The sequence below is a fragment of the Loxodonta africana genome, chromosome X, assembly GCF_030014295.1.
Source record: "Loxodonta africana isolate mLoxAfr1 chromosome X, mLoxAfr1.hap2, whole genome shotgun sequence".
In the NCBI taxonomy this organism is placed as follows: domain Eukaryota; kingdom Metazoa; phylum Chordata; class Mammalia; order Proboscidea; family Elephantidae; genus Loxodonta; species Loxodonta africana.
This window is the reverse complement of record NC_087369.1, coordinates 45,738,087-45,763,718: the sequence shown is the minus strand read 5'-3', so window position 1 is coordinate 45,763,718 and position 25,632 is coordinate 45,738,087. Positions and strand designations below refer to the sequence as shown.

At 54.4% G+C, this 25,632-nt stretch overlaps 1 protein-coding gene across 6 annotated transcripts in view; it reads left to right on the top strand.

Moving 5' to 3' along the window:
• Window positions 1–25,632, top strand: part of BCOR (BCL6 corepressor) — a 47,942-nt gene continuing 22,310 nt past the window's right edge. For 4 of the 6 annotated variants that reach the window (XM_064278142.1, XM_064278144.1, XM_064278145.1 and 1 more), the window contains exons 1-4: window positions 512–768; window positions 19,881–20,006; window positions 21,272–21,350; window positions 22,359–25,205. In XM_064278142.1, the coding sequence (XP_064134212.1) occupies window positions 19,921–20,006; window positions 21,272–21,350; window positions 22,359–25,205 (3,012 nt within the window). In that variant the 5' untranslated portion in view covers window positions 512–768; window positions 19,881–19,920. Of the gene's footprint in view, window positions 47–511; window positions 769–1,247; window positions 1,553–19,880; window positions 20,007–21,271; window positions 21,351–22,358; window positions 25,206–25,632 lie in introns of those variants that run through there. The other 2 variants (XM_064278143.1, XM_023557965.2) reach the window with 2 other exon arrangements.

The window sequence follows — 25,632 nt, the reverse complement described above, 5'->3', positions numbered from 1 at the left end:
ATCGCGGCGTGCGGCGGCAGACGGAGCCCGGGCTCCCAGCGGCAAGGTGAGGCAGAGCTGCGCTCCTCGCTGAACGCTGGCGGAGCTCGGCGGCTGCGGGGGAGACGCGCCGGAGCCCAGACTGCGACCGAGAGCGGGAGCTAGGCGGGCGGCCGCGGAGGGGGAGCCCGCGAGCCGCCGGGCGGGGAGCACAAGCCGTGCTGTCGCCGCGTAGGGACGACTTGACCAACGCACTCACACAGACTCACACACATCCAGCCCGAGCGGGCGCTCGCGGCGAACCGTCAACATGGCGCTGGGGCTTCTGCCCGGGCGCGGACGGCAGCAGCGGCGGCGCGGGAGCTGTTGAGCCGGGCCGAGCCCGGCGCAGTCGCGGGAGCCCGGAGGATCGCGCGGGGCTGTCGCCACCTGCCCGGAGGCGCCGAGCCCGCCCCGCCCCGCCCCGCCCCCACCCGGCCCAGAGCCCACCCCTCGGCGGGGCCGACCCCGAGGGCAGCCGGCTGGCAGCAGACAGGCGAGGGAGGCGAGCGGGCGCGGATCCGCGAGCGGGCTGTGGGCAGCCGGGGACGGCAAACTTTGCTGCTCGCCGCGCTTCCCCGGTCCGGCTCCTTCTCCGCGCCTCCACGTCGCCCCCCGCACACCTCTCCCCACCCTCCGAGCCGTCCCCTGCTCTTCCTTGCCGCCTCGACTTTGCTCGGGGGTGGGGGGGTAAAACTTCGAAGCGCCGGATCGCAGGCGCCCTGCCTACTCCCCTGCTGGGGATTTCAGGTCAGTGCCCGGAACACCTTTCCCGGGGGAGGCTGCGGGCGGGCGCGCCCCAGGCTGCAGTTAGCCCCCTTCCCGGGGGCCCCCGCTCGCCGCGGGTGTCTCCTCCGACTCTCTCGCGTACCCCGCGAAGCTTTCGCCTTCGCGCTTCCCTTTGGCTGCCTTGCTCGCTTTCGTTTTTATTTCACAGCTCTTAAGTTATGAAAAATGCAACCAACCTAAGCGGCCCCGCGTGGGCAGCGGGAACGGGGGGGAAAGCGCCGGGACCCGCCGCCTCCCGGGGGGCTGCGAGGAGAGCAAGGAGTTCGTGGAGTGGAAGTTTGCAGGCTGTGTGTGTCTGCGCGGGAGCGCGGTCGCCGCGGAGCGCCGCGAGTCGGGCGCGGGCGGGGGGGGGGGCGCTGGAAGCTGGGAAGCTCGGCTCGGCGTTCGCTCACGAGCAGGAAGGGGAGGGCGGCGGGTTCCCGTCTGCTTTTTTTTTCCGACTCGGGGAAGAACTGTAAAAACCCCCAGCAGCCGCCTCGCCTCGCCTCTCTGGGGGCCGGCCGTTTCTCCAAGTGGAACGACGGCGTGTGCGTGCGCGAGGGTGTGTGGCGGGCGCCCCGGGCCGAGCCGAGCTCGACCTGCCCCTGCAGCCGCCGCGGCGCAACTCGGGAGGGGAGCCCCCGGTTTTTTCTTGGCTTGCCCCAAAGCGTGAATCACGTGGATTTAACAACAACAACAAACCCAAAAAACTACTAGGAAATCAAGCAGAACGAGGGGGTTCCGACTCGGTCGGCCCGCCCGCCAGGTCAGACGCTTTGTTTTGTTAATGTCCTTTTTAGATTATATTCCGCATCCCCCCCTCCCTCCTCCACCCGACCCCCACTCCGCGTTGCGGCTTCGGTTTTAAGTTAGGAACCCCTGGGGTGGGGGCAGCATGTGCGGGGGCGGCAGCGAGAAGGGCGGGCGGTGGGAGGGGGCGCGCCCGGGGCCCTCAGCTGGGCAGCGAGGAGTCTGGTGCGAAGCTCTGCTGGGCGTGTGCGTGTCTGCGGCCAGAGGAAGTTGATCCCACTCAGAGGTTCACGGGTGCGTGCAGCGCGGAGGCTGAGGTGGAAGAGAACTTGCGCACCGTGGCGCGATCCTCGGCCGAGGCGGGGAGGGCAGGGCGCCGACGCGCTGCGGGCCCTGGTCTCTGAGTGGGTACGCGGCTTCGCTGCAGAGACTCCGCCAACTCGGGGGCTCCGGGCGGCGGCGACGTGCGCCTACTGTTTACGGAGCGAGCCCTAGGGCCCCGAGTGCGGAGTGGGGCGGCTCGAGGCACCCATGGTCCCAGCGGGCTTCCCGCCGCTTGCACACTCGAGTGGGCATGTTCCCGGGTCCCGGAGACGACGGAGCCTGGCCGCCTGTAGGCCGAGACCAGGCGAGGCTTAATTTGCTGTTAATGAATCTTTTCCAGAAAGTCCGCGATCTCCAGCTAGAGGCTGTGAGTGCCCGCGCGCGGGGGCGCGCGCCGCCGACGTCTGGAGGGTGGGGGTTGGGGAATGAACAGGGAGGAAGGAAGGAGAAGGAAGGTTGTGTGTATTTAAAAACAAACCTTAAAAAGAAACCAGCGCGCCTCAAATAGGTATCGCACAGCCTCACTGCGTCTAGACCAGACAGCTCCGGGTTTTAGCTTTTTCTTTTTTTTGGAAAGGAGGTTAGGGGAGGGGTAATGACTCTAGGGGTAGCCTCTTGGAGAGAAATCCTTAAAATGGCCTAGGAGTAAAAATGAGGAGGAAACGGCCCACCCCAGAAGGTGGTGGGTGGTGAGCGCAGACAGACTTGGGTATTTCTGGCCATCTGACACTTCCTGTGGCACTGGAAACGGACACCGCGGGCCGAAATCAATCCTTACGAGGTGTTGGATTCGGTTTTGCCAACAGAATTGCTTGTGTAGATGGCATTTTAATTGTCGGCCTCGTAGACTCCTGTACATGGGCACTTGGGTAATATGCTTCGCTTCTCGACCCTTCCCACTCCACCCCCGACCTGTTATCTGGTCTGAGCTTTGCAGTGTTGGTTCTCCTGTTTATTTTGGGCACAGTTTCACCGCGTAGGGGAAGGGGGGAGATGGCGATGATTAATATGCCGTCCAGGTTTAATTCGAGGGTGGCCTTAGTGTGCGTGTATATGCCGCCACACACCCAGATTGCCTGGGGTGTTTTGGGGAGCGCGCGGGGTTCGGGCGCCAGGCACTCGGCGGGCAGGTCGAGGCTGGGGCTCTGCCGGCCCCAGCGCTGTCCTTTGAGGCGCTGTCACCAGTAGGTGACTGAGAGTTAATTAGGAAGTGTTCTCCGGATCAATGGGCCGCACAGCTCATTAGCGATTCTCTCCAGCCCTTTGCAGGGCCGGCCGGGCCTCCGCCTCCCACACAGGCCGGGGCCCCGCGGCCGGGGCTGAGGAGAGCGGCGCTGGGAAGTGGGGAGGGGCCGAGCCGCGAGGGGCGGCGGGGAGGCGAGTGTAACTTCGCGGGGCGGCGCGTTGAGTGCGGCGCGGAGAGGCCCGCGGAGCCCGCTCTTTTTTCCTGCTCGCGGTGGCCTCGACTGTGCCTTTAACTCGGTCCGGCTCGCGTCGCTGCCTGGCTGCTCCTCCCTTGCCTATCTCTTGTTTCTCTAAGCACGACGCCTGTGCTCCCCGCCCAGTTTGGGATTAGACAAGATAAAAATAGGACTGCCCAGCGCGCAAGAGAGTTGTGACTGTGCCCTGGCAGCCGGGCTGGCGGGAGCGCGGGGGGCCAGGGCCGGGGAGGACCGGCAATGCGCTTCGGGCGGCCGGCGCCCGTAGGCCCCTCCCCGCCCCCGCAGGCGCCGTTACGCTCCCTGGGTTCTGTCCGCTGTGAACCTTGCGGGCCGGGGGACCTGGGCAGGGTCTCCGCGCTCTCGCGGGTGTTGTTGGTGTGCCTGTGATAGATCGGTCTAGACAGGCATGTAGGCTCCCTCCCGGCTGAAGGACGGGCGGGGGGGGGGGGGCGGAGGCGGCAGCAGACTCCCGTGAGCAGCGAGTGAGCCAGCTAGCCAGCGGGCCCTGCGAGCAGGGTGGATGGAAGGTTGCTGGGGTTTCCTTTAAAGATGGTGGAGGTAGTGTAATGGGGAGGAGGGCCAAAAAAGCCTAGTAGAAATTCCTAGAGGCCACGTAGCCCCCAGAGGGGAGGGGGCGAGAGTCTGGGCCTAGGGTTTTCCTTTCTCTTCTGTATGTGCACGCTCATGTCCTGCTGCATCGGGCTCGATTCTTCGACAAACCAGAGCCAGCTGCGTTGATCTAGTTTGACCTGGTACTTCTCAGTGGTGGAGCTGGGAGTACACACAATGGACAGCTCACTTTAGGAACTGAGTTTGGGAAATGCAGATGTAGACCTCAGTGTTACCAGAGAATTCATGTGGGCGTGGTAGCCCTGGAAGGCCTGCTCAGAGCTGTAGTGTGGGGTGGGGTCTCTGACAGAGACTCCTGCTGGAGAGAGCTAGGGGGCCCTTGAGTTGTCTGTATAAATAGACCCACTTTAAACCATGAACTTGTGGGGAGAGAATCAGAAATGTGCAGGGAGACAGACTTCAAACAGGAGTTAGACTCTGATAGGTACTGGATCAATGATTTGTATACACACACGGGGTCAATATTGTATTGGTCTAAAAATTTAATACAACTCTGCAGACATTTGTTTAGTTCTTTACAAAGTTTGCAGTTGGTGGGTGAGTTTCAGATCAGAGATGCACACCCTGTACATATATAATCATTACTAACACTACTGTCTCCTCCCCCCTCCTTTTTCTTTCTTGTCGGGTTTATAGTCTAAGTGACCCTCAAGTTACCTTTAAATTTTTCTCTAACAGCAAACCTATACTTTTCTGGCCTGGGGATGAGCCATACAGACAAAGCAAAAGGGATGCAAGTAGCAGGGAGGTATGTGCGTTAGACAGGAAGGCTCAGATTAAGATGTGTGCCTGAATGACATGCGCTGAAACAAATCAAGACACTTGGGCTTCCGTGCCCACATGGAACGAGAGCTACATAAGAGATGAAGAGCTGGCCAAGAGGAATGTAAACATGGATATGCAAATACAGACATATATCGTTATTCTAGGGGAAAATCCCAGACTTTCTTGAGCTGGAAACTAGGACAAAATTTCTTTAAGTGCCTTCCAGAGACAAAAGCCCATTTAAAGGTGTGAAGAGGGTCACTTGGAAACACAAAAAGCATTCATATGCATACATCAATGCTTAGATACACAGGCGGAATGACAAAAACTCCATGCCTGAGAAGACTTGCCTGTGAAGTGAGATCTAAGCAGGGCACCAAAGTGTGGACCATACAACCACATTGGTACAGTTATTCACAGGGAAATAATGTATCTTTGGCCAGAAGGAAACTGAGGGCAAAGCAACCTCACCAAGGGTGGATGGCTCTCAATTACTAGGATTGTACTTCTGGTTACAGTTTCTTCCTTTCTGGAGTGGGGGAGAGAAGAGGACGTTTTGAGCCTGGTGGAAGATTTCTAAGAGATTTTGAGTGAATGGAAAAAGAGGACTAGGTTTCCACTCTGGTCATGAGGAGTGGATGGTACACTGCTTGGGGTCCTGTTTGCTATGGTGGAACAGGGCTTAGTGGACTGGGACAGAACCAAAGAAGTGTGGCTTCTGAGAGGAATAAAGGGGAGTTATGCTTTCATTTTGGTATGCTCTAATTTTTTTTTCTGGAGATCATGCAGGGAAGGCCTCTGTAGGGTGGATTAGCAGGCGCCTCTGTGACCCCAGACGCGCACGTAAACTCCGGCTACGGTTCGGTTTGCCCGCGGCGTCGATTTGCCGCGGTCCCTCTTTGTCTGAGCCCAGTCGGGAATTCCAGCTTTTATTGGGAAGACCGCACTCGGGTGGAGCCCGCGCCGGGCGGGGCAGGGCTGGGCCGCGAGCTGGGCGGGAGGCTCGCAGGCCGCAGTACCGCCCGAACCCCAGGACGGCCAGAACGTTCTTCAGGAGCTCCCTGCAGTCCTGACAATGCCACCCTGGTGGTTTCCTAGAGGGCGCCGGGCCCGGCCGACGCAGCCAGGCGCAGCGGGGCGGGAGAACGCGTGGGTCCACACCGGCCGCTTCGCCCCACCCCTCCCTCGCCGACCCCAGGCCGAAGGGAGCTCAGAAGGCCCTTTGTTAGGCTTCGAGGTCACACCCGTGCCCCGGGGGCCGCAGAGGGGCGGGAGAGCAGGGCTCTCGGAGAGAAGAGACCTTCTCTCACCGGGTCCCTTGCTGCCCCCTTGCACGGCTCGGGTCTGGTTGGGGCCTCGCCCATACCGGGGTGGGGAGCCCGAGGCCGGCCACGGCCCGCCCCGGCTCCTTTGCCAGTGTTTGTGGCTGGCGGGATTCCGTCTGTTTGCAAAGCCGGCTGCGCTGCTGAGGCCTAGGTGGCGGCAGCCGGAAGGAGGAGCCGCTTGGGCCCGGAGTATGGTCTCGAATGTCTCGTCTCCTCGGGCGGCCCGGGTGGTGGCCGAGCCGCCCTCGTTGCTGGCCGGGCCCTTGGCCGGGGGCGTCTAACGATCCCCAAAAAAGCCCTCCGCCCGACCCGACGGCTTTCGCTGGTTGTTCACGATGTGTACCTCGGAAAGGGATATTTGACTTTTTGTTGGGCAGGAGTTCATTAAGGGTGCTTTTCTGCGATGTTGCTGTAAAAAACCCTCTTTCTGGGCACAAGCTCATCTCTGCGAGCTCTCAATCGAGGGTCTCAAAAACAGGGGCTACCACATGGTTATTTTTTAGAGCTGCGTCTCCCAACCAACGTCACCCCTCCACGCTCACGACTCTGCTCCCCATGATTAGACATACGGGGAAGTCTGCTCGGAGAAGATCCTGACAGCATAAAATATAATTTGTGATCTAAAAGACAGTTTCCAGTATAATCTCATTATGCACCACAGACTCCCGGTGTTATTTTGTAGAAGGCGGACAATGATCAATTTACATTGACCCGGGGCTGGGCGAGCTTTTAGATGGTAATTGCCATATTGATTTGCATGCAAAAAGGAGACCTGCTAAAATTAAAGACCGGAAGCTAAATTAAACTAAATTTATTGTCTAGGTGCAAACCAGAGGAACTGCTGGGGGAGGGGGGTGGGTCAGGTCAGGGTGCTAGGGGCAGAGCAGGTGAGAGTCCCAAGAGTTTCTGGAGGTCACAACTTTAGGAGCAGATCTTTGCCCTTGTGATTTCATAATGTGGGGTAAGGGGACACGTTTAGGGAATGGAGACCCAGCAGAAAAAAGTTATAAAAAGGCATTATTGCATTCAAGGCACTGGGGTCTTTTAATGCTAATAGTAACTGAGTGGGAGAGGGGAGGTTTATAGGGTTATAGGGGTCTTCCTGCACCATTTCCGGCACCCCTCCCATTTCTATTGTTCTGCCCGAGCGCTCGCAGTCTTGCCAGGGGCACCAAAAACTTGCATCTGAAGAGTTAAATTTTAAGAAAGCAGCTGCCCTTACCCCTTCCCGCCTCGCTCTCCCTTCCCCCTCCCCGAAGGCAGAAGACCTTTCGCAGAGAGCGCGGGTGCGTCGGGTGCGCTGCAGGCGCCTGGCAGCCAGGCCCGGACCGTTGGGGCTGCGGGAGTTCTGCTCCGGACACAGCGGTCCCAGGCTCGGCTGGACGGCGATCGCTTCGGGAAGCCGCCGGCTCCAGGTGGATCAACTAGGCGCGGGGGACGGGGTGGGGGGGCGTCCGCCAGGGCCGCAGTCTTGCGGTGCGCGGGGCAGGGGCCAGCCTCCCGGGAGGCTGGAAGGGTCCTCACGGCGTTGATCCCGGGAAGGGGGCTGGAAACACTGCCCGGATCGATCGCCGAGGCCGGAAAGTTGGAGGAAAAAAAAAAGAGAGAGAGAGAGAAAGAAAAAAAAAGCCACTTGCGGAGGGCTGGCCGGGAGCCAGGGAAGGTCCGGCCTCGGGGGCGTGTTAGGCTGACGAGCGGGGCGAGGGCCCGGCGCCGCCATCGCCTTCGTCCTTTCCCGCCGCCGAGGACCTTGCTGGCCCGGCCGCGCCGCGGAGCCATTTCGCACATCCGGAGTCTCGGCGTCGAGAGGAGCGACCCGTCCGGGGCCGGGACGTCCTCTGGGGCGGCGGAGTCTCTGGTGTCTCCGCCTGTCCCCACTGAGCTGAGGTGGAGACGGCCATGGGCGGTGAAGCCCGCGGCGTTGTTGTGGGTAGTTCCTAAAGCATCTGAAAGCATGGGGCAGACCTGGAAAGTGGGCATGGGGAGGGGATGTCGGGCACTGTGGTTTGCCACCCCAGACCTTCAGTGGTTCGTGACTCCTGGGACTTGAAGTTGGGGAGAGGAAAGGCCCCCCGCCCTTGTTTCTTTTTCTGGAGCTCCCTTGGGGATCCAGTAGGGCCCAGCGTCTTGCAAGGCATTTCCCATTAATTCTGTTTCCCCTCTTTGGTCTCTACTGTTTTTTGTTTAAACCCTAGGAAAGGTGTAGGAGCTCCTTTCAGAGAGCTCTTGTTCTAAGTAATTTGATTTATTGCTGTATGTGGCAAAACTAGGGTGGCAAAATCTAGTTCCTAGTGCCAGGAGTCAGCATTTTTCTCCAGGACCTGAGAGTAGGGGACCCCCCTACCCTGCTTATTAATGGGCTGCTGGAGGAGGGGCAAGTTCAGCCGGGTTGCAAGCATTGACCTGGTACCCCAGGGTATTCAGGTGTAGGGAGAGTTGTAGGATGTAGCGAAAAATTGCAAAAGACTTTAAATGGACGAAAAGATTACTGGGTGTAGGAGAAACTAGGTTCGAGTCTCCTTGTGGACAAGTTACATAGGAATTAAATAACATCCTTTTAACCCTGAACTTGGCTACAAGACCTAAGAAAATCTTCCGAACTTCTTCAAGGAGACAGTATGTGAAAATGGGAGTTTCAAATGGAACAGTTAGACCAATAATTGGTTCCTCTCTGCAACTCCAAGACTGAGTTCAACCGTGGCCCATTTTTACTAGCTGTGTGACCTTGGGGGCAAGTTATTTATGGTTTCTGAGCCTCAGTAAGTTTCTTCATTTGTAAGACTGGCAATAATTATCCACCTTTGGGATCAAAGAAGAACACTTGGCACATAGTAGGCCCCAAGGATTAATAATTGCGTTGAATGACTGGCCATGTTCCTGTAGGTTGCGCCTTCATCCCTTGCTGACCCTGACACCCTCAGAGACCTGCTAGGCCAAGTGGCCCAGGACCTACACTGCAGGTTGAAGCTCCCCTCTGAGGCTATTCCTCTGGGTCTGCCTCCGTGAGTCCCTCTTTCCCTTTGTTACAGTGTTTTGCATTCTACTTTTTAAAGGATTCCATATGAGAGGACTTGGATTTTTTTCCCCCTAAGTGGGATCATTATATAGTTAGGAATTGATTCCAGAACTGTTATCTAGGTGCTCTTTGGCCAGCCTTCCTGTCATTACTTAGAGGGAGGGAACACAGCGGCTGGAGGGGAGAGACCTGGTTGGAAGAGGTGAGAGGAGGTGGCCTGCTGCAGAGGCCAGAGGTGCTGTGGTTTGTTTGATAGGGATTAAGTCCGGATGTTATGAGGTCTTGGTGTGGTTTTCAATAAAGTCTGCCAGGGATTGCTTCTTTTATACCGATATATATTTAAAAAAAAATTGCTAGCATGAGAAGAAAACCAGACCTGTATGGATCCAGACCGGTAGTAAGCTACTGTGATCAGGTTTCCTACTCAACTCCCAGAGGGGAAGTCAGCATTTGATTGAAGCTACACTTGGTTCTTGACTCTCAGGGGATGCCTGCTCTGAAACAGGAGCCCTCCCTCCCCCTCTTCCTCTTTTTCCCTTCTTCCCCTAAAAGCCTTTGTGCTGAAAGAGCTTCAGTAGGCACGAACTCCTGGTCCCTCTGGAAAGAACGCCTTACAGCCTTTGCTGACATTGTTTTGTGAACAGTGGTTTTTACCAGGCCGGCACGGCCCCCCCATCTCTGCTCACTGTTTTGGAGGATGCACCTAACTTCCATGGCGTCCACAGTGGGTCACCTGGGCCTTGCCTGCAATCTGAAGATGGCTTACCCTGTGCCCTAGGTGCCCTGGAAGGGGGTGAAGGTGGAGAGTGCAAGGACAGGGGAGAGTTTTCCAGTGTCTGCCTGTTTTCTCCAGCGACTGAGGGTGGGGTTGGGCAAATCAGAGAGTTAGGTTCCAGCTTTGCATCTGATTTAAAACTTGGCTTAATGAGAGAAACTCCTAGGCATTTAACAGTTCCATACAAATGCAGACTTGAAATAGCTCTAGGCCTATGTCATTTAGGAAAGACGAAATGAAGTACAGAAATGTCCAAACGATGTAAATCCAAGACTAGTCTGCCCTCCCATGAACACATGACAAGTGCCAAGGCATTGCCAGTCAAAACACCCATGGAACCAGCAGCCTCCATCCTTTGTATTTATTATTTTATTAACGGCATTTTACAGAGCATTTAACAAGCACAGCCTGGCTGCTTTGCACCACAACTCTTAGCAGAATGAGGGTGGGAAAGGGGGTGGGAGTAGGGAGGAGTGTTCTCTGGAGGAGATTCTGGAAAAATCTTCAGGTGGATAAGGAAAAGTAGCATTGGGGGTTTATTTTTACTGGCCCAAGAGAAGACAAAAAGTGACCTTGTGCAGGAAACAATCCCCTCTCCCCTCTCAGGTGGCTACAAGGAGGAAAGTTGTACAGATGCCATGTGTCTGGTCTCAGCTTCCATTCCAGAAGGTAAAACAGGGTGTGTTTCATGATACTGCCCATTGGTTATTGGAGATTTTCAAAGAATAAGTATTTGTCTGGTATCGTTATTCTATATCCTGGTGGAAAGTTTATAACGAAAAGTAATGTCTTTCTTAAGTCATAAAATGAGCCTTGTATGATTATTTAATTAAAATCTATTTAAGGACCGATTAGGCGTGTAATTTGCGCTAATAATGACGATTATGGAAATGTTCAACTTAACCAAAAATCATAAAGGAGACATTTTGATCAGTGGGGCGACCAGTAACTATTCAGTGAGTTGGGCAATTTCAGAAACAAGAGGAGAACCGCCGCAGGCCGCAGGAAGCACAGGCCTCTGGTGACAGGGCACAGAGAGCTGTGAGCCTCCTTGCCCCGACCTCAGCTTGTCCAGGGCAGGCCGGCCCCCACTTTGTGAAGCCTAGAAACCAACGTTGTGAATCAGAACACCCTTTATTCCCATCTGAGGAAATGGGTTGGGGGAGGGGTGCTTCCCCAAGCTACCAGAAGGAGAAAACTCTGGGGGAGGCCTGCTAAACCACACAGAAATCTATGTGAAATGGCTGTGCTCTTTCGCTGGAACAATCAGCACTGACAAACGCAGGCTTCCTTGGCTAGCCTTGGCTGGAGACGCGGGGGTGGGGGTAGGGGTGGGGGGGAGAGGGGGTCCCTTGTTCCGGAGAAACCTGCCAGCTGCTGGGCTTGGTGCGAAGGCAGGGAAGGCAGACACAATGCTGCTGTTGTTGGTTTGATCTCTAACTGTGGATTGTTAGTCTGGCTTTAACTATGTGGTAAGGAGGGAATGTGAAGGCTGTTTACAGCGAGTGCAAATAATGTGACAGCTGTTGGCGCACGAGCAGCGCTGCGCCTCCTCGGCACTTACACAAAGCGCGCACTATGCAGGCCAGCGGAGGAGCTGCAGAGGTGGCAGCCACTTTCTGGCCCTCGCATACTCTGATGAGAAAGCGCACGGCACCCCCTCCTCCACCCCCACCTTTATGAATTCCCAGGGCTGGGGTGGGAGTGCGGGATGACTTGTATGCTGGGGTTTAGAGAACTTGTTGGAGGCGGTGGGAGAAGGCCCATGGGGTCATGAGTGTCACTGTCCGGAGGGCCTTGGCCCGGATCCGTGGACCTGAGGCCTCAGCTGCTTATGACAGGGTTTTTAAGATTTTCGAAAATAACTTGTACCATAAGTAAGCTTGTTGGAAAGAATGTGTTATTAACTGAAGGCTTTCTGGAAATTGCGAGGCTCTGAAGGCCGTTGTTCCCCTCTGAAATGGCCCTGTTATTCATGCAAGTTAGAGACAGGCGGGCGCTCTGTTCTGCTGCCCTCAGCGCTGTTTCCATGATTGGAAATGCAAGTGTGTGTAGGTTCAGGACCCAAGGGGATGTGTCTTGCGGGGAGAGGGTGCAGGTTGACTTTTTATTGCCCACACCCCTTAACCTCCCTTCCCAAGCCTTCCTGTTCTCAGGAGCACATTTGCCTTCAGCTGCAGGACACAAAGGTGCAGTCCTGAGGTCTGCCCGCAGCACCACCCACTCTGTGACTTATTAAACTGGATGGCCACAGCCACGGGCCTTCTCTGAGTTCCTGATACCCCGCCAGGCACTGCAGGGAGGCGCCAGGGCAGGCAGGCGGGAGGGAAAGCAGTTGGTGGGTGACTGCAATCGCCCACGCAGTCCTTGCAATCTCAGGCCAGCCCTAGCAGGTGGGCTCAGGATGGCCAGAAACTTGGGCCTGCCTCTGATCTGTCCTGGGGCAAGATCGAAGCCTTCGCAGCCCTGGCCCCAGAGGTTGCAGGGATCTTTCAGGACTGGCTCAGTTTTATGTCCTGCTCTTCTATATATATATGTCTTTTGGTCCCTAGGCTACAGCCTTGGGATGTTTGCAAATCTAGCCCAGAGCCCATTCTGTCCCTTAGGGTCTAGCCTTTCTGAGTTTTGATGTGGACTTCCACATCTACTTGGGTTCCTTAGTGGGGAACTGGGAGATGCTTCTGGAGTGATACGTGAACTTCGGTGCCAGTTCTCTAAATTGGTCTCTTTTTATGACGTGTGCCATTTTCTGTAGGAATGTTGCTTGCAAAACGAGTTTTGCCTTGGAGGAAAGGCGGAAAGATAAACAAGCCTGCAACGCCAAAACACTGGCAGTCTTTCCCTCCTTCCAGCTCTCTTAAAGCAGCCGGGCTGTATTTCCAGGATTATCCTCAGTGCTTGTGAGGAGGGACTCGGTTTGGCTTTTTTTTTTCCCCCCAAGCAAATGCAAATTAGAGAAAAATAATTTTCTTTCAACGATATGCAATGTATTAGTCACTTGTTATCGTGCTCCGAGGCAGGCCTCATTTGCGCGTCTGCCAGCTCGCTCACATCTGCTCGGCGCTGTTCGGGGCATTTTAACCTTGGCGGTGTCGTGTCTAGTCCCACGGATCAAGGAGGAGTAATTAAGCTCTGAACAGCTACAAAAATTCATGGGCCCCATCTCTACCGCAGTTGTTTCAAGGCTTTGTTTTGGATCTCTCAAGTTCCAAGATCGAGCAGCAGACGTGGGGTTCCTATTGTTCCTTGTAAAGAAAGTGGGTTCCCCTGTCGGGCTTTGGCCCGCATCCTCAGCCTTCCCGGCACTCTGGGGTGGCGCACATTCAGCAAGGAACTTGAGTGCAGACCTTAGGGCCCCTGCACTCCACATCTTTTGTGCTTCCTGGGTATGCGAATGATAGCTGTTGTTATTAGCCTTATGGTGGAGCCTGGTCCTTTCTGTTGGGGAGGGGGAAGCATTAAACGCATTTTATCCCTGACAGCTTGGTGGAGACTGAACCACATTGACATAGCCTCTGGAGGTGTCCTGTGGATCGGTTATTCTGGATCTGCCCCCAGGTTGCATAGATTCTGAGTGGGGACCCAGCTCTTTAGGGACCAGACTGAAAGGTGTGTGTGTGTGTGTGTTGGAGGGAACAAGGGGGGTTTCCTAGGTTTCTGGTGCTCAGGCACCTTCTGTTGAGGGACACCAGCTTCCACATGCACCCCCTCTCCCATACACATGGTTCTCTGTGGCACAACTATGAGATAAAGTGAAAGGAACAAAAAGCCATAGCAGTGGCCTGGAGGAGGCCATCATGGGAGAAGAGGAAGTGTCCGACCCTCTGTGAGCTGGGAGAGGCTATCACGTCCGACCTCAGGCCAAGGCTGTGCCTTGTGGGGAGAAGGGTGGTCCAGGCAGGGGTTGACCAGGTGTGACAGACTCTCTAGGTTGATTCCTGCTGGTGTCCCCCAGGACCCCAGGGCCCATAAACTACCACCCCCCCCCCCCCCCCCCCCCCCCGCCCAGAGTTGGCTACACTCTGCTATGGAGCAACACTCCCATCTGTGGTTGAGCACAGGTCGATGGTGGGGAGGGGTCTGCAGTGCCCACTCCCGGGTGGGCTCCGCGTTATTTCCCAGGAGATCCCGGGTTATCATGGGTTCTTCATGTGCCCGCCCGAAGTTTCTCTTCGCCAGAGACTCCGCAGCGGGACAGAGGTGCGGCGGGGCTCAGGAAGGGTGGACCCGCAAGGCCCCAGGGGTGAACTGGGGTCGGGGATTGTGGAGGCCTGGCTCCTCCCCGCGTTCCTGGAAGGTCGAGTGGGGTACAGGCGCGAGGGTGTAGGTGTGTGCTCTGGCTCACCCCCGTGCGGGCCCGCAGCAGAGGAACCGCAAGGAGGGCGGGAGCTCCGAGCAGCACGGGTGTGTGTGTGTATGTGTGTGTGTGTGTGTGGTGGGAGAGTAAATCCCTTTGTTGCCAACCGATCGTGCTCGGGCTGAGGCGCGGGGGGAGGGGGAGGGGCGCCCCTCCCCCTTTCCCTTGCAGCCGTGCCGCCGCCGTCTGCCGCAAGGGCCAAGTTCACTCCCTGGCTGGTAGCTTTGCCCCGTGGCTTTCCTCTCTGACCCAGGCTCCCCGGGAGGAGGCAGGGAAGGTTCCGGGTGCTCAGAAGGGTCAGGGCTGCTCAAGTTTACCGTCCGTTCTCCCTCTCCCCTTCTGCTCAATCTGTTATTAATGCAAAACTTGGGAGTGGGTGGGGACACCCCGAGGCAATGGCGGCTGCTGGCGAGTGTGCCAAGAGGCACCGCCAGTGCGAGCCAAATCACTCCTCCCAACCCCTCCCTCCCTCTGACACCCACGGGGAAGTCAACCACGGAGTTAACCATGGTTCCTCAACTGCCCCAGCAACACCCTTAGAAGCCCCAGGCTGCAGTCAGGACCTGGGGGCAGTCTTGGGGTCCCTTACTCTCCCCTACACACCCGAGAAAGCAGCCTAGGAGGACCCACCGAACGCTGCACACCCGGGAGAGCTTTTTCTTCTCATCTTCTCCCACCCCCACACCCCCCCATCCTAAAATAGGAGCTTCTTCACCCCCCCTTCCTTGACACCAGGAGCAAAGCGCTGCTGTGCGTGACTCAGTCTGCGCTTGGAGCAGCCCCAGGAAGCTTTGGGCTTGGGTGAAATCCATACAACTCTGCTGAAGGTCACCCCTTCCTGGCTTGTACCCCTGTGTGTGTCCCTGTCTCAGCGATCTCCCCAGATGGGGTGAGTGGGGGTGCTGCCACCCAAAGGAAACTGCAGCGATTCCGGGGTTTGTTAGTGTGTTTAGTGGAGTTAGATGCAGTTTAAATGGGGTTAAACTTGGCCAGCATCAGTTATTGCCAGACAAAACTCAAGTCGGTGAGAGAGAGATAAGTTTAATTCCCTGGAAAACACAGTGCCAGATGTTTATAGATGAGGAGACCAAGGTTGAAAGAGGTCTGCCCACCAGCACAGGGACACCCTGTGGGTGAGGGTAGACTACGTTCATACATGTTCTTAACAAACAGGAGACCTTTGAGTTAACAGGCTGCCCTTGGGTTAAGCCGTGCAGTGAGTGAGACCCCTAACCAGAGAGGCCCCCCAGCTCACTCTGGCTGGGATCCCTGGTGCCTGCTTGGCCTTCTGAGCCGGAAGCCCCCACAAACCGACATGTCCAGCCCTCCTTGGCCACTAATTGATAATTGCTCAATGGGGGCAGAGGACGCCTGCCTAGTAAGAGAGACCTTCTGGGCAAACCTAGAGAGACTTTCAAAAGACCCAAGAAATGGTCACTATTGGTGCTTGCATGGGGAGCTGGGAGACATTGTTTGATTTCTGGGAGTTGGGATGGTGTGGTAATTGATGCTTCCCATTTTGTCGGGGCCACTTGATGAGCGCGATGTGCACATCTTAACTGATTGCTGTCTCCAGGGTGGGGGTAGCAGTAGAAAGTGGCCTGGTGCCAGGAGGAGATGGGGGGGTGGGGGAGGGGGAGGAAAGGTGCCAAGAGTGGCCTGGTGCTGCCTCCACTCCTTCACTTACCCTGAGGCTCTCAGGGCCATTGCACCTTCCTTTCAACAGGCTATTTGTTGCCTGTGAGGGTAAATCGCCTTTAAACAAAGAATTTCTTTTTTCTCAGTCCAGAAAGGTGTCCTCATGACAGGAATTGACAAAGGGGTGGTGATGGGTGCTGCCCAAGGGCTCGTAGTGCCCCTGATGTCTTTTCACCGAAGACAGCAACACCCCCTTTTCAGGAATGCCACTGTTGGGGCAACAACTCTTAACTTTGGTCCTCTGGATTCCCCTGTGCCAGTCGGGCCCCTCTCCCCAGTGTCCAAGCCAAACCCAGGTACTCTAGTAACTCTTGGCTTCTGGCAGCAAATGACTGCCCCAAGTCTGTTGCGGGAGACCCAAATTCCTGCGCTTTCGGTTACCACCACACATGAGCCAGAGACCACGCAGTGTGTGTTTGCTCTTTGCAAGCCAGGTCTCCCCAGAACTGGGTGTTCCAGCGGGCAGCCACTACAATTCCCTGTCTGTTTTCTAGAAACCAGACTTCTCTCAGCCCCTCTTTCTCAGCCCCAGCTTCTCCCTTCATCCCCATCCCCCATCCTTGCCCCCTTCTCTCCAGTGCTGGAAAAAAGGGTTAAAACCCAGAGCCAAGGTACAGCTTAGCAGCTCACACTAGGAACAGGTTGGTGCTTGTAAAGTGCTTTTCATGAGTGACTTCACACATCTTGGCACTTCTAGAAGCATAGCCTGCATGTGGAAGGAGGGGGGGTGGGCATTGAGAAGTAAGGGCAAATGATCCTCTTCTATATAGGAGCAAAGCACTTTGTCATTGAGTCAGATCGTTGGCCCTCTACACCATATGTCTCAGCTGGGGGTCAGCAAAGTTGGTTTTGAAGCAATTTGCCTTAGAGGGGAAGAAGCCCCAACTCTTTCCCCAGCAGCATCTACAAGTGGGGTGGGGTGAGTATTACTGTACCTCTGCCCATCAGCCTCTCTATTTTTCACCCCATTGTCCTGTTGGTTCTACATCCCAGAGAAATGGGGAAGAGGGGGGTCTCTGTTCTTCAGCACTGTGTCAGCAGTATGGCCTTTGCTAAGGATGGTCCTGCTCTTGTTAGTCACCCTGGAGAAGGTCCTCCTGCCAGGCAGGGCCATTTCTCATTGGCCCTTTCCACTCAGCTCCATCTTTTACCAGGAACCTGAAGAGTTAAAAGTCTTCAGCTTGTTGCAATGAAATTATGGCTGGCAGTGGCGCCGCTGTTTGTTCAACAGACCTCCACTTTTAAACAGTTCACAAAAAGTTCATGGGGCAGCTAAAGATTATAAATGTGTGTGTTTGTGTATAGTCCACAGCGGAGTCCAACAATGGACCCCCACTCCTTTTTGCTTCTTTATGTTCAGCCCTGTTACTCCCCCCACACACACACCGATGACACCGACAGGCACTCTGGGCCTCAACACTCCACCTGACCCTGTGCATGTGAGAGCACTTTACTCTGACGCTTGGTGTCATTTATCTGTGTGGCATTAATATTGAAAACCCCACAGGATGACCCGAGGAGAAGGGGAGATGCTCTGAAGTACCCAGTGTCCCAGATGTCTCAAAACTACATTCATCTTTCGGCTAAGTTCAGGCTGCCTTTGCTGAATAAAGCCTTTTCAAGGGAAGCGGGGGCACTGGCCTTTTTGAGGGGTTAGTTGATAGGATGGTTGAGGCCGCGCACCCTTTATTATTCCTTGGTAAGGAGCTGAGAGGTCCTTTACGAAAGGTGACTACTCTAGGAGGTGCCTTGTGTAAGGGGAGGCCAATTTTTAAGCCATGGAAACCAGAAGATTGAGGTTTCTTCAGGATAGGCTTTCTTCTTCCCTCATCCTTTTCTTTGGGGTTTGATTGAGTGACCCTTTTGCTCCTAATGTAATTTCAGCTTTTCATCACAGCACACAGCAAGGGAATGGCGTGGTGCAGTTCCACCACTGCAGTCCATAACAAGGATACACTCGAGCATCAAGGAATGTCGCCCCCTGGAATGTCTTCCTTTTTGTTAGAAGGGTCCACAGGGCTCAGGGAGGGCACATCCATTGAATGTGCTTTGGGGTCTGTCCAGCAGTAGTGGCGGCCCTCCCGCAACTTGATTTTTTATGTTTAGAAGATGGAAGAAAAGCCCATGAGCCCTGACAAAACCTCCCTCAACAGTCTTTTTGGGGTGTGGCATTCTCTTGGGAAATGCTTAGGCCTGTCTGAAGAAAGACATTCGTCCTAGGAAATTAGCTTCTTGGGAACCCCACCCCGACTGCCACATCTGCAGGTTTCCTGCAGGTTTCGGCCTCTTCTGGGGCCCTCTCCTTCTCCACTGTCTTTGTTGAGCTCTAACTGTGCGTGGTGTGCACGTGGGGATTTTGATTAACAGACGTCGTTCTATGTGCCAGGGGACTGACGGGGCGGGGGGGGCGGGGGTGGATGTCCGTGGACAAAAGATCTAGGCAAGACAAAGAAATGCAGCAGGATCACCTGGCTTTTGGATTCAACTCTCCCACCCTCAGTTACCCTCGAAAGAGTCCTGGGACCTGGTGCTTGCATCCCACCTAGCAGGTCTGCTCCGGGTGCTAAAGTGTAAAAGCAAGCATTTGCATATTTTTCCTGCTAACAAAGGAAATGTGTCGACTTATGGAACATTTGGGGTTTCGGAAACTGTGTGGGTGGGTATGTGAGGGAGGAGAAAGAAAAGTTCCCCTGATGATGTGCACACCAATTATTTCACACCAAGGTTTGGGTGCCGCGTCAGAGCCGTGGCCCAGGGCCGGACAGGGGGACTGAGATGTGTTTGTGAGCAGGGAATTGCTGAGGGCCATCGGTCCCAGGCATTAAAGGCTCCCCTACTTATTAACCCAGCATTTAACAGCAGGATATGGGCTGAAGCGCAGTCAAAAGAAACGGCTCAACCTCCAAAGAGCAATTAAAATCCTGCACGAGGATAAATCACGCGCCGTGATAATCCTGTTAATAAAATGCAGCTTGTCCTGACCCTTCACTCATGCAGCAAACTAGAATGTGATGTGGGTGGGGGTGGTGGGCAGAGAAGGTAAGGAAGGGGGAGAGATTGTCTGGGCTTCTCTGCCTCGGCCGGCCACCTTCCCCTCCCAAGAGGTAGAAATGGGTGGCTTTTGCCCGTTCCTGGGTGCCAGCAGCTCGGAGCCCATCAGACGGGGGCTGCTAAGACTTGTGCGCGCACTAATGATTTCTTGTCCCCAGTGAGCAGGTGTCGTTGAATTACTCAGCCGCTCCCTCTGCAGCTCTCAGGCAAAACCACCCAGGCAAAACCACCCGGGTTAGGTGCTTAATCTAACCTAGGGCTCGGGTGGGGCGGCTCACCAGCCCACCGACCCTTTTTTAACCCTCAGTCTGGAAGGTGTACATGCGACAGCCCTGGGAATGCATGGCGGTTTGGCCCCTGTTGTGCATTCTCCGCCCACCCCCTCATCCTTTCAGCCCCAAGAAGGCTCAGTGTGTGAAACCCTGGGGTCTGGTACCATACACCTTCAAACCTTAAAAGGCCAGGAAAAGGGAAGGGAGAGTGGGTGGAGGAATAAGCACTGTCTGTGCCTTGGACTGTGTTGCATGCAGTTCTGCTTTGACCCTCTCCCCACCCCCAGGGCCTTCCGTCTGGGCGGTCCATTTTCCCTCACCTGGATGTTTGGGTCAGGTGCGCCCCCTCCACACTCATCATCTGTAGAACGTCTAGCGCAATACATCTTCTAAGTCTGCATTCTGTATGAATTGCTTAGAAAGAGGACCTCTCTCGTTCCCTGTTTGAGCCCTAGTGGTGCAGGGTTTAAAGCTTTGGCTGCTAAAAGGTTGACGGTTCAAACCCACCAACTACTCTGCGGGAGAAAGATGTGGCAGTCTGCTTCTGTAAAGATTACAGCCTTCGAAACCCTATGGGGCAGCTCTACTCTGTCCTACAGGGTCAGTATGAGTCAGGAATCATCTCGACGGCAACAGCTTTTGGTCTTTTTGGTTACTCAACCTCCTGGGATTTTTTTTTTTTTTAACAGACTAGACGCTTGAAGAGAAGCTGCAATCCAAGAAGACGACATGCTTTCTGCAACCCCCCTGTATGGGAACGTTCACAGCTGGATGAACAGCGAGAGGGTCCGCATGTGTGGGATCAACGAAGATAGGTGAATGTGCCTGTCTGTTTTAGGCCCTAGGAACGCGAGCCAATCTCTATGCTCCTGAGCCACGCGGGTGCTAAAGCTCGCCTCACCTTTTCCCAGCCAGAGCAGCTCTAACAGGGGTGGGCGAGAACGATCTCCCGCCTAGCTGGCGGCCCTTGATTTACAGTTTTAACAGGCAACCCGGCTCAGCGAAGCATTGCCGCCCTTTAAAAGATTAGCCCCTAAAGCGGCCTTTCAATGCACTTTCGTCCTTAATTTATTATTTCATATTTATGAAGGAGAATTAATCCCAGCCTATATGCTGCTTTAACTCTAAATGTCAGGAGTGTGGGCCCAGGTGGATCGGCATTCGATGTGCTTTTAAAACAAATAGTTTGCTCAGTAATAAACGGGAAGATAGCCACCCTTTGCTTCATTTAAGCCCAGGGCTTCTTGTTGTCCTCTGCCGCCTGTTTGGGGAGGATGCTGGCTCTGGATTTTAGCCACTCAACGGCTCTGTTACGCTTCTTAATGGGTAATTTTGGAGTGTGGGGTAGAGGCACTTAAGTAGTAGATGATTGAAGCTGCTCTTTGGGGGTAATGATGAAACTTTCCTGTGCTATATGTCAGCGATTTTATCTTTGGGATTTAGTAGTTGACACCAAACACTTTCTTTATCGATGCTCTCTCTGATAACAAGTCCCGGGGCAGCCGCACCAGCCTGGCACAGATGTGCAGCTTCCTCTTCAGCCTGGAGCAGCTGACATTCGTATGATAGTAGTGTGTACCCGCCCCCCCCCATCATTTTGATAAAGGCAGTCAAATACAGCTTCATTATCACCATGGAAACCAGTTTCATAGGACATGGTACATGACTTTAATGGGGAGAAAGTTTGGAAAGTCTTCCCTCATTGATGTGGCCAGCCCGCCCTGTGGTCCACCTTTGGTCTTTGGCCATTTTACTACTTAAATGTCTGCCTTTTGGTAGAGTGAATAAGAGTTGGCTAAGACAGCGGAGCTCAGATTGGCCTACTTGTTTACGTTTTGGCCTCTCTAGAGAAATAGGTTTGCTCAGCAGAAGTGGTTGTGCTTAATTTCTGGCTTACCCAAGTTGGGGACTGATGTGTGATTTCGCGTCCACGCGCTCTGCCCTGCCAGACAAGTCACCTCACCACTGGGGGGGCCCCTTCAGTGTGGGCTATTGGGAAGGAATTTTTTAAGGGGGAGATCTCTGAAAGATGGATTGCGTGAAGAATGCTTTCATGAAGTTGGTGTATCCTTTTAAATAGGAAAATTCCTGTAAGTGATGGGGACGCTTCAAAAGCCAGACTGGAACTGAGGGAAGAAAATCCCTTGAACCACACTGTGGTAAGAGATTAATGGCTGCGTGTTGGCGCGGTATCTGAATGTCAGTATTCTGTAATCAATGGTGCGTTATTTTGCATAGGATTAAAGGGCCGTCCCTGGTTGGGGCAAGCCTGAGTAGAAAGGCTGCTGGGGAGGCTCTCTTCAAATCTCTTCTCCTGCCTTCTGAGTGGTGTGCTCGAGTTGACATATTCACCACTTAAGTCTGTGCCTTCTTACTGGTGGGATATGTGTGGCATTCCCTTTGATACACCTGTGGCACATTGATGTTCCCAGCTGGATAAATTTCCAGCCTCCAATAGACCCTTAGGGTTTACCTTTCCAGGAAAACATGAAACAACAGGACTGTCTCTCTAGGCACCGGGGAGAGGAAGTCAAAAGAGGACGCAACCATAGTTTGACCCATGGCCTCTTTATTGATTTAGAAACGAGACAAAGTCCTCCGTTCCTGTTGTCCCATCGAAGATTGTTTCTTGTTATGTTAAATAATGCCTTCTTCTGTCCAGAAAAGGCAAAACGAACACCCCCTCCCCCAAGCCTAACAGGCCCTGGGAGTGTTAGTGCCTGCACTGTACCCCATCAGGGTGGCGCCGAGAGGATTGAAATTGGTGTCTTCTCAGTAGCAGCAAAGAATTTTTGCTGAGAAAGTGAAATTTCCAGAGTAAATAGATGATTGCATTAATGTATGGTCCTGAAGTCTAAAGGGATCAATGTTTTCTGTGCTTTCAGAATACCAGTTGAATGGAGGTGAGAAAGCAAGCAGGTAGCAACCCACCCTAGGAAAGGGTTTCAGAAAGTGGGGAAAAGCAGGCCCTGCAAGTCCTTTCTTTAACCCTTTACCCTTTCTTTCTTTCTTTGCTTTTTTTTTTTTAGCCCTTTCTGCTCAGATTTTAAGGCTAATGTTATATCTCGAACTAGAGCGTGGTTTCTCTTAAGAATGTCTGTGTGGGAATGGGCACTGCTGGCTTGAAGGAGTGTCCTAAGTAACATGCATATTCTTCTTCTGCAAAGGTGGATGCAACTACGGCCCATCGGATTGATGGCCTGGCAGCGCTGAGCATGGACCGCACTGGCCTGATCCGCGAAGGGCTCCGTGTCCCGGGAAACATCGTCTACTCTAGCTTGTGTGGACTGGGCTCAGAGAAAGGTCGAGAGGCTGCCACGAGCACGCTAGGTGGTCTTGGGTTTTCTTCTGAAAGAAATCCAGAGATGCAGTTCAAACAGAATACACCCGAGACAGTGGAGGCTTCCACTGTCTCTGGAAAACCCCCGAATGGCTTCAGTGCTATCTACAAAACACCACCTGGAATACAAAAAAGTGCTGTGCCCACGGCGGAAACGCTGGGCTTGGACAGGCCTGCAAGTGACAAACAGAGCCCTCTCAACATCAATGGTGCTAGTTACCTGCGGCTGCCCTGGGTCAATCCTTACATGGAGGGGGCCACACCAGCCATTTACCCTTTCCTCGACTCGCCAAATAAGTATTCACTGAACATGTACAAGGCATTGCTACCTCAGCAGTCCTACAGCTTAGCCCAGCCGCTGTACTCCCCTGTCTGCACCAACGGGGAGCGCTTTCTCTACCTGCCACCGCCTCACTACGTCAGTCCCCACATCCCATCATCCTTGGCTTCGCCCATGAGGCTCTCCACACCGTCAGCCTCCCCTGCCATCCCACCTCTTGTCCACTGTGCAGACAAAAGCCTACCGTGGAAGATGGGCGTCAGTCCTGGGAACCCCGTTGAGTCACATGCCTATCCCCACATCCAGAACAGTAAACAACCCAGGGTGCCCCCTGCCAAGGCGGTCGCTAGTGGCCTCCCAGGGGACACAGCTCTCCTGCTGCCCCCTTCACCTCGGCCTTCGCCCCGTGTCCACCTCCCTACACAGCCTGCTGCAGACACCTACTCAGAATTCCACAAGCACTACGCCAGGATCTCCACCTCTCCCTCAGTCACCCTGTCGAAGCCATACATGACGGTCAGCAGCGAGTTCCCCACAGCCAGGCTGTCCAATGGCAAGTATCCTAAGGCTCCGGAAGGGGGTGAAGGTGCCCAACCAGTTCCTGGGCATGCCCGGAAAACAGTGGTTCAAGACAGAAAAGATGGCGGCTCACCTCCTCTGTTGGAGAAGCAGACAGTTACCAAAGACGTCACTGATAAGCCACTAGACTTGTCTTCTAAAGTGGTGGACGTGGATGCCTCCAAAGCTGACCACATGAAAAAGATGGCTCCCACGGTCTTAGTTCACAGCAGAGGTGGAAGTGGCTTAGTGCTCTCTGGAAGTGAGCTTCCGAAAGAAACATTATCTCCTCCAGGAAATGGCTGTGCTATCTATAGATCTGAAATCATTAGCACTGCTCCCTCATCCTGGGTGGTGCCCGGGCCAAGTCCTAACGAAGAGAACAATGGCAAAAGCATGCCACTGAAAAACAAAGCATTGGACTGGGCGATACCGCAGCAGCGGAGTTCTTCTTGTCCCCGCATGGGTGGCACAGACGCCGTGATCAGTAATGTTTCGGGGTCAGTGTCGAGCGCAGGCCGTCCAGCCTCCGCTTCGCCCGCCCCAAATGCCAATGCAGATGGCACCAAGACAAGCCGGAGCTCCATGGACACCACGCCATCCGTCATTCAGCATGTGGGCCAGCCCCCGACCACGCCTGCCAAGCATAGTGGCAGCACCAGCAGCAAGGGCGCCAAAGCCAGCAACCCAGAACCGAGTTTCAAAGCAAATGAGAATGGCCTCCCGCCAAGCTCAATATTTCTATCTCCAAATGAGGCATTCAGGTCCCCACCAATCCCCTACCCCAGGAGTTACCTCCCTTACCCAGCGCCCGAGGGCATTGCTATCAGTCCCCTCTCCTTACATGGCAAGGGACCTGTCTACCCTCACCCAGTTTTGCTACCAAATGGCAGTCTCTTTCCTGGGCACCTTGCCCCAAAGCCTGGACTGCCCTATGGGCTGCCCACAGGTCGGCCGGAGTTTGTGACCTACCAAGATGCACTGGGTTTGGGCATGGTGCATCCCATGCTGATACCACACACGCCCATAGAGATCTCTAAAGAGGAGAAACCAGAGAGGAGGTCCCGGTCTCATGAGAGAGCCCGCTACGAGGACCCAACTCTTCGGAATCGGTTTTCTGAGATGTTGGAAGCCAGCAGCACCAAGTTACATCCAGAAGTCCCCGCTGACAAGAGTTCGAAGGCAAACCCCAGCTGGAATCAAGGGAAAACCGTTGTCAAAAGCGACAAGCTCGTCTATGTAGACCTTCTCCGAGAAGAACAAGATACTAAAACAGACACAAATGTGTCCAAACCTAGCTTCGCAGCTGAGAGTGTTGGCCAGAGCACAGAGCCCACCAAGCCCCCGGCTGACCCGGGCCTGCAGCAGCACCGGGATTTCATCGCCCTGAGGGAGGAACTGGGGCACATCAGCGACTTCAACGAACCATATGCTTTCAAACAGGCCCCAGGCCAGTCGATGTTCAGCTTAAGCAAGGAGACTGTTCCAGCGGGTACCAACAAAGAGAACCTGGGGGTGCCTGTTGCGACTTCATTCCTTGAGCCGGCTCTGGGGGGCGATGGCCCTGCCATAACTTTTGGTAAAACCCAAGAGGAGCCCAAACCATTTTGTGTAGGCAGTGCCCCCCCGTCGAGTGTGGATGGCACCCCCACCTATACCAAAGATGGATCTGATGATGCCGAATCAAATGATGGCAAAGTTCTGAAACCGAAGCCATCCAAACTGGCGAAAAGAATTGCAAACTCCGCTGGTTACGTTGGTGACCGATTCAAGTGTGTCACTACCGAACTGTACGCGGATTCCAGTCAGCTCAGCCGAGAACAGCGGGCATTGCAGGTGAGCCCCCCCACCCTAACTTCAGCCCCTTCACCAGCTGTCAGTTTTTTAATGTCTAAAGAGAATTGGGGGAGCATGGTAGGGCAGGGCCCCAGTCAGATGTGGTTAGCTCAGCTGATGGTAATTTGAACTTGAACGTATGAAAACGTGCCCAGTAAGGGGATGTGAGTGGTAACACTAAGGAGATTCGTGTGTCTGTGGCTACATTAACTTATTCTGTAGCTTTTAAAAGAACTCCACTCGAAAGCTGATAACGTAAGTTGTAAATATTGTGAAGGATATCTAAAGATTGCATGATGGTTACCTATCAATTGCTTTGATTTCTCTGCCTTTACTGTAAGATAGCAAATATGGCTAGAAGTGCTGCTTAGAGTGCCTTACGTGATACTTGGTGGAAATGTGTAGCAGCCGCATGTCTGTGGGATTC